The sequence below is a fragment of the Micromys minutus genome, assembly GCF_963924665.1.
Source record: "Micromys minutus genome assembly, chromosome: 3".
Taxonomy (NCBI): Eukaryota; Metazoa; Chordata; class Mammalia; order Rodentia; family Muridae; genus Micromys; species Micromys minutus.
In genome coordinates, this window is record NC_137972.1 from 95,466,627 (window position 1) to 95,481,571 (window position 14,945).

Consider the following 14,945-nt stretch of genomic DNA (forward strand, 5'->3'; position numbering starts at 1 on the left):
ATGAGAGGCCCGAAGGCTCTACCTGGGGTTTTAAAACTTTCTAACAAAGGTGACCCTGAGAAATTATGATAGTGTGTTATCAATTAGTTGACATTATCTAGAAAAATGAGGCTTAATGTTCCTCTGTTCTGTCTAGTTTTATATCTCATAATTCTAGCTGAAATTCTTCATTGCTAATGCATATTCTGAGCAGATTTACACTAGTGCAGTCTGTCCTGAAGTCTCAATGGCCATTTCAAATCTCTCGGCCACTAGTAGAGATAATGTACTCAAGATGACAAATTATTTCAATAAAACTTAGCGTGAAGAAAGTCAAGTCTCAGATTCCCAGGGTTGGGGAATTTGGTTGTTATTGAACACAGGCAAATATACAAATCTAAAACAAAGCAGACTTGAAACTGCATAAGATAAAAGTGTGTCTTTGAAACCTCTTCTTTCTATCTGTGGAGCTAAATTTGGTACGAGATATTCATCATCCTAATTTAATTTTAATATACAGCCTACTTAGAGGCTTCAGACTTCCTTAGCTTTTACCATCTATTGTGTCATTCTGCCTTCATTAAAACCCTGTAGAACATCAGATTTTGTGATACTTTCTTATTCTTCCAAAATTGAATTTATACTCTGTAAGAACAAATGTTCTGTTCTAATAACTGCATGTACATGGGCATATACGAATTATTTGCCTCAGAGAAATATTATTTATTACACTGGCAAAAATACAAAGTTCTGTCTTTTAAATTTTATTTCTAGGAAAGTAATATAAAGATAATTGAGGAAAATGTATTTTAGGTAATAATCATTTCTACACGTTTAACCTAATAGGCAGTTGTAAGTGATGAGCTATAAGAGTTTGATGTACTTTTCATTCACTGACCCTGTTTAAGAAAATCTTTGGCAAGATTCAAAACAGACAAAATCACATCTCTATTAGTTGTCAAAACACAGGGTTTACTATGTTTTGCCAGGATTTGTTTTTATTATTCATTGCGTGTGGAGCATGTGTGTGTGTCAATACACAGGTGATGGCCAGAAGACAACTTTTCATGAGTCTATTCTCTTTTTCACCCCGCTTTTGTGGAGGGTCTCTCTCTATTCTCAACAGTCTCTACTCTACATATTCCATCGTCTGGCCAATTCTGTCTAAGACTGCAAAGGGGCTGGGACTGCAGGGGTTGAGTCCTGCCTTTAGTCTGAGTTCTGGAATGGGATACCTGCCAGTTACCAGTAGTGGAGCCAGGGTTTTTAACCTACAGAAGTTTCACATCAGCCTTGATTTTACAACTTGATAACTAATGTGTTAACATTCTAGAATCTAATCTACAACCTGTAATACATTCATCTCTTATGTCTCAGTCTTTTACATATGTGGATTTTGTCACTAACATATTTGGTCCTTGTGAAAATAGTGGTCATGATTTGTGATGATTCACTGGATATCAATTTTACACAAGCCAGGGACATTGACAGCTAAGTGGAATTAAAAAATATTCAGGTCCTTTCAAATGTAGGAACAATTAAAAATCATAAAAATATCATAGCTTTTCTCTTAGAGTCTCCGTCGTCTTTGATGCTTAGCCAGGAACTTTATTTAGCCCAGTGTATTAAATATATTGTTCAATAAATGTTTATTATGCTTCAATAGCAAGAATATCCCTAAAGTCTCAGCAAAACTGAAGACCATAAAGAGAGATATTTGACAGAAAAAATAGAATCTTAGGCTCTTTTTCTCAGACTTCACAGAGAACTTAAGAAGAAACACTGTCGGATGCTTATCCATGCTAAACAGAATCCAAACACTGATGTATTATGACAAATGCTCAACATATCTGTAATTTGATTTCAGTGAAAAATAACAAAGAAGAATTTTTCACACTGAAGTTTAATATAGTTTCTAGGATCTGTTGACAACTGAAAATAAAAGTGTATGTAATTAACCATAACGGGGGATTAGTCTTCTGTTATAATAAACTTTCCCCTGTAAGTGCTAAAGTATCTAATGTGATCATTTTAATTATTTGTAAAGATTTGCCTAATTCACCAATTAAGATACTCAAATGAATTTTAAAAATAATCAGAGAATACTAATGAACACCACTGACTTAAAACGTCAGTGTAAATAAAGTACCTGTGGCTTAGGTAACAAAGTGAATTAGATTCCACCAGTTGCTGTTTGTTTTCTTAACATTCATCTGTGCCTGTGTCGCAGAAGGAACAGAACAGGAGGTAGGTGCCCTTGTTTGTCAGCAAGCCGGACCCCAGGCCATAAACTGTGGCAACAAAGATTTCACCCAATGGCTTTTGTTATTTGAGTTTCTGTCAACTTCAGACAAGAGGTACAAGTTTTGACTAGCTACTGACTTGCATGGTTACCTAGAGAAAAATCAATTGTCCTTTTCAAAGTTCAATTTGGTTGTTTCCCAATGAAAGAAGCTGGACTAGAAAGTCTTTGAAGATTCTTTGCTCTTTTAAGTATTCTGATTGTAATTGAAGTAGGTTTTTCTTAATTACATAACATATAGCCAAAATTAGGTTAAACATAACCTTTAAAAAAGCAAGCATCCAACTTTTAATATTAAATAAATATATTAATGAAGACACGAGTTAAAATGAGGAACCAAATTATCTAAATGAATGGGTTGAATTTAGTGGCAATGATAAAAGGCTTTCCTGTAATTTTCCCTTGACCTAATTATATCAGATTTACCCTGATAAACAAAGTATTGAGTACCTAGCTAAAACCTATAAGATTTCAGCCAAATTGGAGAGCTAGAGAAAAACAAACCTGAACTATCCTGTAAAATCTTTTGTTTTTCCTTTATTAGAAACTTTCTGTATTTACATTTCAAATGTTATGCATTTTCCCACTCCAATTCCCCTGCCCCCTCCACATAAAATCTTCTTTGGGGTTATTTCTCTTCCAAGTTCTCTCTTGCCTAAAGAGATTGAAGTCTTACAATACTGTAGACCTTCCTTTGTTCCATTCTCCAAACCCCAATAGAAGTTTTGGTTTGATTTTGGTAGGTGTTCAATACCCTTCTTGTTTGATAATCTAGTGATCTCTCTTGCCACAGATTTCCAGTTATCTACTTCCCACTCCTGAAACGCCATGACACTGGGATGCTGAATGTTATAATAGCAAAATGAGGTAGCAAGAGGCAAGGGGTGCGAAGGGAAAGGAAAGAAGGAGAGAATCTCAGAGGAGAAAAGAGGAAAAATGAAAGCAGGGAAAGAGAGGATGAGGAGAGGAAAGGAAAGGGTGAGTGAGACTGAAGAGGAGAGAAGAGGGAAAGGAAGGAGAGGGAAGAGGAGAAATTAAAAAAAAAGAATACATCTCTTCCTTAACTGTTCTTGGGTACTTACAGTGCATTCTGTTTACCCTGTTAACTCTTTACTCATTCTTATCTTTTCTCTTCGGCGTATGAGCTTTTTAAGTTTCCATGAATGTTTCTCAGTCTCCACCTCTACCTGCTAATTCCAACAATACATACTTGCTTGAAAAGACCCAGACATTGTTCCCAGTTTCTTATACCACTCACTACAAAATAATCTATATTTCTGGGAATCTGTTGTGTCCTTTAAAAGATATTTATTATTGGTTTTGAATATATTTTAGATAAATATAAAATATCCTTATATTTCTCCATGTATGATTCTTGAATACTTAAAAATTGTCTTGCTGCCAAACAAGGATCCTAATAACTTTACTTTATGTAGCATATATGTTCTTTACATATGTATAGATGGGCTTAATGCATTCATGGAAATAAAATCATTATTTAAGTTTGTTAAGATATAAAATGTATTTTCACATATGAAGCCAAAGTTTATTTTTCAAAGAAAATAATTTATTGAGAATAATCTTGAATTGGGGCAGTAAAATGACGTAAGGCTGTGTGGTGTAACATAAGAAAAGGAGGTCTATTTTTTGTTGAGAGAGAACATTTTGTTAAATAACTGTAATTAGAAACAAATCAGAGATTAATGATGCATTATATTCTAAAGCTTTAACTGACATGAAATAAGAAACAATTTTCTCAACTTTAAAGAATTTGCAAAATATTATTCTTGTACTTCACTTCATGCACAGAATATAATTGAAAAGAAGTTTACAGAAATTTCAATATTTATTCTTAAATAGGAATTATTGGCTTGTAGGAATATTGCATTTCCAAAAGAGCCTGAAATCTACATCTTCTAATTAGTTTATGTATAAAAGCCTTCCTAACAATTGCAGGGTAATACCACTGGTCAATGCTTTAGGTGCATTTCATTAAAGGTGCAATGTCGCTCCAAACAAATTGCTTCATATAAAAGCACTTACCACAAAGGCCTATAATGGAAGGTTAAGTGCTATCCTTAATTACTAATTTCAACCCTTATATTTTGCAGTGCAGGCACTTTAAAAGGAAGCAAATATAGTCTGTTGGTTCCGTTCCTGCTTCTCTGATTATAGGATTTAGTGGTAAAAGCATTAGTCTAGTGGTTTTTCTAATGAATAATAACCTCCCTAAATTTTTAAAATAAAAATAGCCAAACCACAAGCTGATATTAACGACATATACAAGACTATAACATTCAACTCATATTTAAAATCACTTTGTTCCAAATTCTTTAATCTAGATCACTCATACTCTGAAATTTATATTCAACCCTTATGGCTTTGCTGCTGGTAAAACACCAAGAGAAGCAAATGTTTGAAAGTCTCAAGATTTTCCTCTTCATTAGCATTATGCCGAAGTGCACAAGGGGAGATGGGTGGACAATTAGATGGCATAATGGTAGTTCTCTGTGCTCTTTTCAGCATTAAGATCTTATGTGTGTAACACCTGCAGAATGTCATGTTTTTATATGGAAAGCATGTTCTCATGCATTTTCGCATGTGTTACATACATGAATTTATCTTATATACCAGCTATTGTATGTGTCTTTCACAAGAACAACTGGAACTTGGCTCAGTCTTCATTTGTTAATATTAACTAAAGAACTCTAGTGAATTGGCACCCAGGGTAGGTGTCTGGATATAAAAGATTATGATGATGACAATTTTTTCTAAATATTTGTTTATTATTCATTATCAGATTCCAATCTGTAAATACATTTTCTCTCTCTCTCTCTCTCTCTCTCTCTCTCTCTCTCTCAGACATGGTCCCTCTGTATAATCCTAGTAATCCTGGAGCTAACTATGCAGTCCAGACTGGACTTGACCAGAATACTAACTTGGTAAGTTGAATGCCTATTGCTTGTTAGTATTTCAAATATTCCCAGATGTGTTCTTTTTCTTCTTGATTTTAAATGTTATTATAAGGAAGTGTGTGTTGCTACGTTTAATTCACCATATATTTGGAGAACAAATGAACAGGTTAAGACTGAAAACTGAGAATGACAGTGTCAGAAGAAGCTCAGACAAGAGTCAAAGACATATTATCTCTTCACTATGGATCAGTCCCAGAGAAAACTAGGGTATAATTGATAAACTATTTAATCAAATTATTTATTTTAAGAAGCAAACAATTCCAACAAAGGAGTTGCTTCTGTATTCATTTTTATCAGGTTTAATTCATAAAATATAAATTGGTTTTATGTTTTGATTTGTACAGTGTCATAAACTGTGTTGCAGAGGAAGAGAACATTGTACAGTCATGAGCTGAGCGACATTATTGTCACAGAGTCTTCGTGAATCACTATAATTATAGGAAAATGAAATGACCTTCCATTGCTCCTAGCTGCAGATCATCTCACCCCTGGCGGCATCTTTGCCTACTCCTGTTCTGCTCACGTGTCCCGTAAGTCACTGCTGTGTGCCACTGTCAAAGGAACAGCTCTGTTTGCTCTTTAAAAAGTGTTATAATATTCCTTCCCTTGAATTTAAACTTTAACTGTTACTTTTGACAAAGCCTTTCCTTTGTTCAAATGCAAAGATTCAGTAAAAAGATTTGACATGTTGTGCTTTTTAATGTGTGCATTCTTCTGGTGCACTGATGTTCTGGATTTTGCAAAATACAATGTGTGACTTCAAATTCATCAATAAAATGTCATTTGTACACAGTAGCAAGAACAGGTTAGGACAGCATTACATTGACATGAATCTAAAGTCTAATAAATACTTCATGGTTTCTCAGAAAAACCACAATTTGAGGAAACAGACGCAAACATTGCTTCGCTTTTCCAGCTGTTTTTATTTTTATTTTTAAATAGAACTTCCCAGGCCCATAAGCCCTTGCTTACCTGCAGGGTAGCGCTCGATGACCGGCCAGCTGTCCACCTGTAACGTGGCATTGCCACCACTCCTCGTGAAACGCACTACATGGTATTTCCCATCATTAATGATTGCATTGGACTCTTCAATGGCGATGTCATCTGTCCCAACATTAAACTTAACTCCGATTTTTCCTTGGTGCTGTTAAGAAGGATGGGAGAAAGTTCCTATTAATCCAACAAATGAACGTGTGAGAAGACTCGAATAGCAGGCATTGCTCAAGAACATGCTTTGGACAGCAGCTGTTTCCTTCTGATTCTATTTCTGAAAAACTGCACGCAATAGAAGATTTTGACATCTGGGTAATTCTGAGACATCTCTTTCATGGATAATTGATATTCTGAAAGACAGACGTGCAAGGGAATTGAACTGCCATCTTCCCAGGGGCTGCCACTGAGAAGGTACACAGCTTCCTGACTGAGAGCTCACGCCCTCATGTCCTCTGATATACCTTGTTTACTCTAACCTCCCGATTTCACAAGAAAAACAGGGATTGAAACCCCCCTTTTAATAATGAGAGAAATCAGAGCAAGGAGGTCTGTTTAGAGCCAAATGATGGATGCTCGCAAAACAGGACATCTCTGTGACAGGATAGGCAGCAAAATAGGCATTCACTAAAATGATTCTTAGTCATTAGTTTCAAAGGACCAGGACATCGGCAGCTTAAGAAACACTCATTACCTTTGCCTTGCAGATGATGAAACTGTGTCATAAGCCTGGAGTATCTTGCTCAAGGACACACAACTTAGTAAAGACAAGCCAGAACTAAAGTTTGATTGGCTAATTTTAGGTTATATATTAGCTAAAATGGAGCTAACATGATTATCTACAATTAATGCCCTCTCTGAGTTATGCAAAGCAATATTTAAAATTTTTCTAAGGGTAATGTTGTGGCCTCTAACTTCAGAATGTCATCACCTAAGGTGCCAAGAGAAAAATGTACCTCTGTCTTCACCCACTGAGAAGCATTCTCTGATAGCAGAGCTGTCAACCCTACCATGAGCTGAGCTGATTTTGAAAGCATGGGGATTTTTATTTAGTCATTAGCACAGGGTGTGGGCACTGCAGGTCCTTGTCAGAGTCAGACTTAGATTATTGGTGGCTCCCTTTCTACAGCCTTAGTAGAAACAACACTGGAGAAGAGGGTTTTAAAGGACACAGCCATGCATAACCGCAGAAGAGTTAAATCCCAAATGAGAAGCCAGAAGGTTTGGAGCACATACTCGGACCGCATGCATTTAGACTGTTGAAGCTTCTTATGACTAAACTTGACAAGATGATATCATAAGCTTCTAATGGAAAAGTCTTACATTAAAAAATTCTCTCAGATAAAGCTAGAAAATGTCCAAGGTGCTGTTTCAGACACTGCTGAATACATTAAACTTTTCTGTGCCCCGTGTATTTATTGGACACAAAGGATTTCTGATTATTTAACTTAATTTTAATGTTTTTTGTTTCCATTTATTTCAGGCTTGATAAACAAGAAATAATTTGCTTTTAAAATGTCAAATTTCTTTCTCTTCTGAGTATTTATGTGTTGATTAATTAGACAAATGCTTATGGCCTTATATAAACATTTGTTATTTATTCATTCTGTAAAAAATTCTACACGTATTTGATAAGCTTTGATCATATTGAGTCTTGCTTCCTCCCCTATGTTTCCCATAAGTTCTCCTCTCCCCAATTTCTCTCCATCCAAATTCATGTATTCTTATATATATATATATATATATATATATATATATAAAACCCACTGTGTTTGTTCATCTACACTTGGTGGTGGGTCCACCAACTGAAGCATGAGCAAACTACCTTGGGCCCTTTCCCAGCACATGTTAATATTGTCCATACATATGTTAATAACAGATAACATCATATGACTTCAAAGAGAGTGTTGCAATGTCCTCTGGACTTATATATTAAAATTATGCATTAGCATGTATTCAAACATATTAATGCTTAGTTAAGCACATTAAGTGTGCATAAATACCTCACCAAATTTATTAAAAATAAGCAGATAGTAATTTTGCTAAGACGAGTCAATAACAAATGCTCATGGAACCCGGAAACCTGCTTGAGGTCATGTACCTTAGAAATGATAGGAAGGCTTTGTTTTCTATGCCTGAACAATATGGCTGCCTGAAAAGGACCTAAATAAGTAAGGTACCGATATATACATGCTAACATGGAAGGGGCAGATCTCATAGATGATCAACCAAAAACAAAGAATGAGAGTTTCAATCCTACTTTGAAGGGGGAAGAAAATAATAAAGGCATGGAAAGGGAGAGCGAGAGGGAGGGAGGGATCGAGGGAGGAAGGGACCCGGGTGAGAGAGGAGAGATTAAGAGAACAAGGGGAGCAGGATCAGCTGTGAGGGTGGGGAACAGGAGAGAATCCCAGAGGGCCTGGAAAATGAATGGAAATATGCAGGTTCAGAGGGAAGGAGGTGGGAGGGGAGACTCTCAGGACTCAGTGAAGGTAACCTCAGCCAAAATGCCTAACTGTGGGGAAAGGGATTTGAAAAGTCTGTCTCCAGTACATAGACAGAGCCTCAAAATTTCTGACCTAGAATTGTTTTTTTCTTAAAAAAAAAAAAAAAAAAAAAAACTGCGGGGACAAAAGGCTGTCCAATGACTGGCCCAACTTGGAATCTGTCTCATGTTAGGGAAGGCACCAAGCCTGACACTATTACTGATAATATGATGTGAGGCAAGGGGGACAAGGAATAGAATGAGAAACTGCGGAGGGGCGAGCGGGAAGTGGGGAGCGGGGAGGGGGAATGGGAAGTGGGGAGCAGGAAGGGGGAACAACGGGAAGTGGGGAGCAGGAAGGGAGAACAGGAAGTGGGGAGAGGGAAGGGGGAATGGGAAGTGGGGAACAGGATGTGGGGAGCGGGAAGTGAGGGGCAGGAAGTAGGGAGCAGGAAGTGGGGTGCAGGAAGAGGGAACAGGAAGTGGGGAGAGGGAAGGGGAATGGGAAGTGGGGAGCAGGATGTGGGGAGCAGGAAGTGGGGGGCAGGAAGTAGGGAGCAGGAAGTGGGGTGCAGGAAGGGGGAACAGGAAATGGGGAGAGGGAAGGGGAACAGGAAGTGGGGAGCGGGAAGGGGGCAAGATCTGGAGTGTAAACACATAAATTTAATTAAAAAAATTCAGGCAACTAAGGAATGCTGAAGATGGGAGAAATAGTCTTCCCTGGAGATAAGCCTCTAACTGCTTATCTAATACCAACTGATCAACCCCTGACATCATATACATACAAGTAACACTGAACAGCTTGAAGAAGATATAATTTGAAATTTATGAATATAGAAGAATTACAAAAAGGAAGTTATGAAACTGAGAGGATGTGGCATTTGGGTGGGGTTGGATGGAGTAGGTTAGAGTCGGGCAGAGTGTGGTAGGGTAAAGTGGAGTGGGGATTGGTTGAATGGGCTGGTTTGGGGTAGGATAGGGTAGGGTGGGGTGGAGTGGGTGGGGTAGAGTAGGGTAGAATGGGTTAGGGTGGTGTGGGGTGGGGTGCGAATAGGAAAAGAGGGGGGAAAGTAAAGGGAAGGAATGATTCAAACATACTTTAATTTCAAAAATATTTGGGTGGGAAGGGAAGCATCTTTATAAAAGCAGGAGGAGGGGGATGGGAGAGGGGGAACCAGGAAAGAGGGTAGCATTAGGGAAGCAGCTTCCCTTCTGTTCCTGTCCCTTCCTGGTCCTTCTGCCTCAACCCTAGAAGATACATGGAGAAAACCAAAATTGATCACAGAAACAAGAGGAGTAAATGTTATTCTTCTCCACCACATGAGGACTCCCAGTGTGGTCCAAGCCGACATCCCTGGGTAGCTTTAAGGTAACTTACAACTACTACTGTGGGTAAGACAGCTAAAGCTACTTCCCTTGTCTAAGAGAGCCTTTTTGCTTTCCAGGAGAATGCTGAAGATGGGTAAGACCTTCCCTGTCCTTTCCTTGGATTGGGATGAACACCTCTCAGGACAGGTTTAAATTATTGTTCTATCCTAAGTGCAGTGTTTGCAATCTAGTATGTACAGGATGATGCTTGTTAATCCAGCATTAACTCACTGTGATCTTCTTCTGGTATTAATATTTTTCTTGTAACAGAAAGATAAACAAAACAACAAAGACAAAATAACAACTCAAGTTTTCATGCTGCTCTAAGGAAATGACTACAATAGTCTGTTCTCCTCAAATTCCCAATTAATATGGACAGTCAAATTTTGTTAGAAGTATCTTCATACTGAAACATAAAAAATGACTCATTCACTGGAGAGATTGCACTGAAGACAAAAATACTTTCTGTTCTTTCAAAGGGTCCACATTCAGTCTTGAGTACCCATGTGTATCAAGAGCTCTGTTCCAGGACAAGGGGCCCTGTCATGGCCTCCTCGGGTATCCATACACATGTGACACACTTACAAGTAATAAGAATAAATGTTAAATATAATGTCCCAATTTACAGATAAATCCTTAACTTCTTTTCACAATGTGAAAGATAAAATGCTTCTTTTCTAGGGTATGAAAATGGCCAGATTTTACAATGCTTGATTAATTGCCTATATTAAATCGATAACTATGAAGGATCAGGGATCACTGATGCTTAGAGAGGTCCTCACTTTTAAACAGTGTCCCTCTGCTCCTGGATATGCCAATTTGCTCCCTCCACTCTGAGTAGCTCTAATGAATAGTGGATTCAAACTTGGGGAAGTAGCTAGTGTAGAAATGAAGATTACCAGAGTTGGTGCAAATAACATTGAACACAGCTCACTGTCTCTCCTACTCTATGCCAAGACCTTGGAAAATGAATTGTAATATAAATAATAGCCAAAGAAACACCTGGCCCCTGGGGAAAAAAACATTCAATATAGTAAAACACCAAATACCACTATGAAGAGTATTTTTCTTCCACCTAAAAGCTATATATATGCTTCAATCCCAGCTTATATTTGTAGGATAGAAAGTCATTTCAATTGTGTAAAAAAATAAAATTTGCTGAACTATTTTGCCAGTGGACAATTACAATTTAAAAGAATTCATTTCAAATCCTTACTCTTCAGGATTAAATGTGATTGTCTTGGTAAATTCTCATGAATATTGCATTAGAAAACCCAGCAGTCATTTCTGTGGACATGTGCTGATCTCTCTGTATTGTACCTTGGTGGGAATGAATAACTGTCTCATGCCATAATTTTGAAAATCTATTCTAAGACTATCAGTAATGAGGCATTTATAATTTAATGAAGTCTTTTTGTGGATTCATTAAATAAATAGAGACAGGTAATTATTGATTTTTCACAAAAGCTCATTTTTGAATAAGGATTATAATATTAAGCCATGCTTAAAGGAAACGTCATGAAATATGATACTAGATAGGTACTTGAAGGTTCTAACAAGTGGGATTGTACTGTCTAACTCTTTATGAAATTATATTCACTAGAAATGTGTGTTTGAGCCAAGACTGAGATGCAATGATATTCTCAATACCTAGAGCATATTCAAATATGTATACTTGAAGTAAACAGTGTCCTCTTGTGCACCAGATGACTGTGTTCACTTTAGAACACAGAATCTTTCCCAGGATTCTGACCTACCTGGAGTCAGAATCAGATAACATGCTGAGCTCTGTTTCTGCAGAGACTAATCCTCATCAGGAAGCCAATGTCCTATGGCAGGATGAGGTTTGTGTGACTGTTGCTGACACAGAGCAGGGACTGTCAGAGATCCACCTGCGTTTCCTCCCGAAAACAAGCGAGCTGAACAGAGTTCATTGGGCCCTAACATATTCCAAAGTCAGACACTTACCACTGACTGCTAAAGGCTGTGCATATTAATACAGATGACCTATAGCATCAACAGGTATTTTTACTCTAGTCTTTTAGGAAACCCTCCTGTACTCCTCTGGACACTCCGATGTCAGACAGTCTCGCTGCCCTGTCTTTCCCACCACTAAGCAGCATCCCTCTTTATGCATTCTGTGAATACATAAAATCGAATATTTGATATTCACTATGTGTAAGGACAACAGAGACCTGTAAAATGGTGGCTTATTTTTTTTTTTTTTTTTTTTTTTTACTTATTTGTTTTGCTTTTGTGTCTGAGGAAGTCTTTATTAAATTTATAAAGATAAGTTATGCACATAAATATTAAAGACATCAAAGAGCAGAAAGTGAGTCAGTGAAGAATAAGGAGCACCGAGGGGTGGGTTTGAAAGATCTCAGGAGCAATTAGAATTTCCTGAGGAACCGCCAGACTGATTCCCAGAGTGGTTGTATCAGCTTACAACCCCACCAACAGTGGAGGAGTTTTCCTCTTTCTCCATGTCCTTGCCAGCATCTGTTGTCATCTGAGTTTTTGATCTTGCCATTCTGACTGGTGTGAGGTAGAATCTTAGGTTGTTTTGATTTGCATTTCCCTGATGAATAGGGATGTTGAACATTTCTTTAGGTGTTTCTCTGCCATTTGATATTCCTCAGTTGGGAACTAGACATAGCACCGCCTGAGGACCCAGCTATACCACTCCTGGCAATATTCTTAAAAGAAGCTTCAACATCTAACAAGTACACATGATCAACCATGTTCATAGCAGCTTTATTTGTAACTGCCAGAAGCTGGAAAGAACCCATATGTCCTTCAACATAGGGATGGATACAGAAATTGTGGTGCATATACACAATGGAGCTCTACTAGGCTATGAAAAACAATGACTTCATGAAATTCCTCGGCAAATGGATGAAACTTGAAGCTATCATCTGAGCATCTGAGTAAAGTAACAAAAGAACACTCCTAGCACTTACACACTAATAAGCAGATACTAGCCCCAAAAGCTCAGAATACCAAAAATAACATCCACAAACTTATGAAGCTCAAAGAGAAGGAGGGCCAGAAGGTGGAAGCCTCAGTCTTTCTTAGAAGGAAGAACAAAACGTTCATGAGTGGAAATAAAGGGACAAATAGAGAAGCCTGGATTGGAGAAAAGATCATCCAGAGACTGCCTCACCTGAGGATCCACCCCATATGCAGTCAATAAACCCAAGCACTATTGCTGATACCAAGTAGTGCTTACTGGCAAGAACCTGATATGCATGCCTTCTCAGTGGCTTTGCCAGAGCTATACTAATACAGAGGAGGATGCTTGCAGCTGACCATCAGACTGAACATGAGGACCCCAATGAGGGAGCTAGAGCAAAGACTGAAGGATCTAAAAGGGTCTGCAACCCCATGGGAAGAACAAAATGATCAACTAACCAAACCCACCACAGCTCCCAGGGACTAAAACACCAACCAGTGAGTTCACATGGCTCCCGGTGCATATGCAGCAGAGGATAGAATTTTCTGACATCAATGGGAGGAAAAACCTTTAGTCCAGTGAAGGCTCATTTACCCAGTGTAGGGGAACTGTAAGATACTGAAGTGGGAGAGGGTGGTTGGGAGAGAAAGCACCTTCATAAAACAATGGGAGGGGGAGAGGGATGCGATTGTGGGAAAGGAATAACATCTTAAATGTAAATTCAGAGAATATCTAAAAAAAAAATTAAAAAAGAAAGAAAGGAAAAAACAAAGAAGGAAGGAAGGAAAGAAAGAAAGGAAGGAAGGAAGGAAGGAAGGAAGGAAGGAAGGAAGGAAGAAAGATCTCAAGAGTCTTTCACTGTGCAGGTGGACATAGTTCATATGGGAACAGGTATAAAACTGCCAGTGTTAACTGCATATATAGGTTCACTGTGTTTTCTTAATTCTTGTATCTTGGAGTGCTTATTAGATACTATCCGTTGAGCTGCATATACCGTACATTTCACTACAACATACCTGAATAACATAGCATACCTAAAAGCAAGAAAACCTAAACAAGCTTCCCCAAGTTTTATAGCTGATAAGGATGGGTAGTTGAAAGCTGATGCAGTTGGTGGTGCTGCTTATAAAAGAAGGGCATTAGCCATATCTGTGTTCCAGGAGAAACCTGAAACCAGAGTGACCTTATAGAATTACAAGGAAGTGATTTGTTAAGTGGTAACAGTTGCATTTCCCACCACTACACAACACAGAACTCAAAATGGACAAGTTTCAGGGCGATACAACTCAGAAAGACCTCATTTAATAGTGACATTTTAATTTTCCCATTTAACTTGGCATTGAAGATAGTGTATTAGACTTCTGTTGAAGACAGTATATCTTCTTTACTGTGTCCCCGTTATCCAGAACGCTACTCCTTTCCTGTGGCCATCACAACTGGATCCTGAGACTGATGTTACCATGGTGGGAGCATGTCCTTATCTGGGACTTATGGTACCACCCCAGGAGCATGTCCTCCATTCCTTGTCCTAAGACTTTCTAACCAAACTCTGAAAGCCTGTGACAGTCCTCCTTCCTGAGTGTCAATTTTTATGATTTTTTTTCTAAAATGTTAAAACAGTTTAGAATTGAAAGAACAATAGCTAAGTAATTATACCTGCAAAGCACATAACAGACTACATTCACAGTTGGATTTCTCATAAATTCACTTATACATAATTTTTAAATAAGTTGCAATTCAGAAACAATACTGTAAAACAAGATCTTAAAGTATACTGATCTTATTTAAAATGTGCCGCACTCCCCCACCCCCATTGTATGTCTCCACAGCCTTTTTATCATACTCACCTATTTGATTCATAAAACAATGCAAGTAAAATTCTTAGCTCACTTA

At 37.9% G+C, this 14,945-nt stretch overlaps 1 protein-coding gene across 2 annotated transcripts in view; it reads right to left on the reverse strand.

Annotated features, from left to right (window-relative positions):
• NRXN1 (neurexin 1) overlaps positions 1–14,945 on the reverse strand; it is a 1,029,777-nt gene that overhangs the window by 158,032 nt on the left and 856,800 nt on the right. For both annotated transcript variants that reach the window (XM_080913966.1, XM_080913965.1), the window contains one exon: positions 6,229–6,400. In XM_080913966.1, the coding sequence (XP_080770092.1) occupies positions 6,229–6,400 (172 nt within the window). The remainder of the gene's footprint in view (positions 1–6,228; positions 6,401–14,945) is intronic.